This window comes from Sphaeroforma arctica, assembly GCF_001186125.1.
Source record: "Sphaeroforma arctica JP610 unplaced genomic scaffold supercont1.272, whole genome shotgun sequence".
Taxonomy (NCBI): domain Eukaryota; class Ichthyosporea; order Ichthyophonida; genus Sphaeroforma; species Sphaeroforma arctica.
The window spans coordinates 1-2,877 of record NW_014040286.1 but is presented as its reverse complement, the minus strand read 5'-3'; the positions used below and the strand labels follow the sequence as shown (position 1 = coordinate 2,877).

At 40.9% G+C, this 2,877-nt stretch overlaps 1 protein-coding gene across 1 annotated transcript; it reads left to right on the top strand.

The window, feature by feature from the left end:
- Positions 1–869: 869 nt before the first annotated feature.
- On the top strand, positions 870–2,015 carry SARC_04666 (hypothetical protein). Its single transcript, XM_014301475.1, has 2 exons — positions 870–1,191; positions 1,454–2,015. Exons 1-2 carry the CDS (start codon positions 934–936, stop codon positions 1,850–1,852), a joined length of 657 nt encoding a protein of 218 aa, XP_014156950.1. The 5' UTR covers positions 870–933; the 3' UTR covers positions 1,853–2,015.
- Positions 2,016–2,877: the final 862 nt, after the last annotated feature.

Sequence of the window (2,877 nt, the reverse complement as noted above, 5' to 3'; positions counted from 1 at the left end):
ATATACATATACATATACATATACATATACATATACATATACATATACATATACATATACATATACATGTACATGTACATATAAATTTCAAACTAATATGTTCGTGCGGTCGGGACTTCAAGTATCTTGCCTGGCTTTCCGACATCTTGAAGATTAAGATAAAATTGTACGAATTTAGATAATTGTTTTATATATAAAAACTTATCCGACCAGCTGTTTTATATATTTTTTGGAATTTATAAAAAATAAAGAACAAATAAAAGGTTTCTATTTAGAAGGCTAATTGAATATGTTCTATTTCACTTTTCAGAAGGCTATGACGCTAAATATGTAAGGCTATTTTCATGAATGAGTACAGGCACCGTCTTTTTTTGGTGGCCAACTGGCCATGCTTGAAGCGGTGATGCGAGCAACAGATACACACACATGTAAATATATTGTAAAAGAAGCATGGCCCTCTGGATTTTGTTTCTTCCGACGACAATCGTAAATTTAGCGCAGACTCAAATCCAGAGGGCCATGAAAAGAAGACTAAATCTTTTGGAAAAGAAGGCAATGTATTTTGAAAAAAATAGAAAATAACCGCCATCTGGCCCGACAAGGCCTCGACCAAATTTAGGCATGTGGAAGGGCATTCCAGCGATTCCATCAATATAGTAGTGCAATTTTGGTGGGGGTTAGAAATTCGAAAATATTTTTTGTGTGCTGTTCATAGCCTTCTATATTAATGACAAAGGCTATGCATAGACTACTAAACAGGAAACAGAACTGCCTATGTCCTGTTTATATTCCTCGACGTCAGCCTTGTATTCATAAAAATGTATATGTTTTCCAGCAATATTTCGTATATATACAGTATACAACTTGTGCACATCTTCACTCCTCCAACAGCTTACAAGCCAAAAGGTTAAGAACATTATATTCAACGTCAAAATGTCAATGAAAGAAGAAGACCGCACAAGCATGAATATGGTGGAAACACGCACAGTCGCACCAGCAATGCAACCAGTGATGATGGTCCCTAAAGGACCGGCTAATGCTGGACCCATTGGTCTCATGGGCTTCGGTATGACTACTGTTTTGCTGAACTTCTACAATGCTGGTATCGCAGAATCAGGTACCGTTGGACTCATTGCGTGCTACGGTATCTTTCACGGTGGACTCGCTCAGCTTCTGGCTGGCATGTGGGAGGTATGCAAGTCTGTCAAAAGCGCTGGGCGTTTATAATACCCGTTGTACCCTCTTGTACATTGTTGCTCGTCGTAGTGTAAGAGCTTCCTAAATTCCCAAGTCTGATCGTCCTTCAACATAGCCGAGGTTGTGTTCCCCGTAAACACTTTTTCTTCACTTTGCGTTGAATAGGAGCCCCGTTTGGTTGACTAGACACTTTTATCCTGAATTGCAAATTTTTCCTTCGTTCGAATCCTGACAATTCCTCTCATTTCTAATTTAGATTTCCGCCGGCAAGGTCTTCACCGGGACCGCTTTCACTACATACGGTGCATTCTGGCTGGGACTCGGTCTGTTCGACTTGCTTATAGTAACCGGGCATTTAGAGCCAGGAGACATCAGTGAAGGCAAGTGTATCTGGCTGTGCATCTGGGGTGTCTTCACCTTTTTGATGTTCCTTGGCACATTCCGAGCCAATCGAACTGTACAGTTTGTATTCCTATCGCTGTCTTTGTTGTTCTTCCTGCTTGCGGGTGGCGTGTACAACGAGGGAGTGCACAAGGCTGCGGGTGTGGTAGGTATTGCCTGTGGTGCCTCAGCCATGTATCTGGGCTGGGCTGAGATCATGAATGAGGTGTACCAGCGCGAGATGATCCCTATTTTCAAAATTAAATGGGAGTAAAGAACTTAAAGATTAGATATATAACAATCCAGAAGTAGATAATCGCAGGACGGCCTGTGGCTGCCGGCGACCTTGTATGCCCACGAGGAGCGAGAAACTAATACTAATATCAAAGTATTTCAAGCAATCAAGAATAGGGAATTAAATAAATACCAATACATACCGATATCTTGTATACAGTTTACCTGTGCATGTGTAAGACTGGAGTGTGTTAAAAATTTGGGATCTGCTCTCTGACTCTCTAGAGGGAGGCCCACGCTATGCCGTATCGGCCTCTTACGAGTTGTAGTTACAACTCAAACTGCAAAGAAGGCAAAATGTACTAAATATCTCTGGCAGTCTACTCAGAAGAAAATATGGCTGATCGGACCAAGATGGCCATGAATCAAAACACTGAGATTCTATTGGCTTCATGTTGTTACTGAACTTCGTGGATACTGGTAACCTGACTAGCTAGTGAGTCACTAACTTGGTTCCACCGGCCTAAAATTCACTCAATAGTGCCATAGAAATGTTCTATTTTTAGCATTTTTTTTGTGAAGGCGGGACACGATCCCCTCTCTGAGAGTACATATAGGAGAAAAATAAAAATATAACGTCCGAGACGTGGCCCGGTTTTTAGTATATAAAAATATACATGTGCTCATGATTCGTATTACATACAAGTCTTTTTGATATTATTATTTGTCTTAGAAGGCTGACTAAAAATGCGGTATGTATGTATATCAGATTTATATTTATAGACATAGATATTCGAGTAGTATTAAAACTTACGGAATGGGGAGGGGCACAGAATCGTATAGTCAAAGTGCTGGATCGCGAGATAATCCCGTGCATAAAGTACCTAGCAAGGAACGCGTTGCATCCTCAATTCCCGTTCCGCAGTTCACCAAAGAAGTCCACACTACAGTCTCCACACTCCCCACAACACTTAATGCACACTTCACACTTCAAACTTCAGTCTTTAGCTCCACAGTAGTCCACCTGCTCTGACTGCATCTGGCACAATCGGTTTTAGATATATA

Coding starts and splice junctions, on each gene's coding strand:
- SARC_04666 (XM_014301475.1), top strand. CDS start 934: ATGTCAATGAAAGAAGAAGACCGCACAAGCATGAATATGGTGGAAACA. Junction 1,192..1,453: donor TTCTGGCTGGCATGTGGGAG/GTATGCAAGTCT, acceptor TTTCTAATTTAG/ATTTCCGCCGGCAAGGTCTT.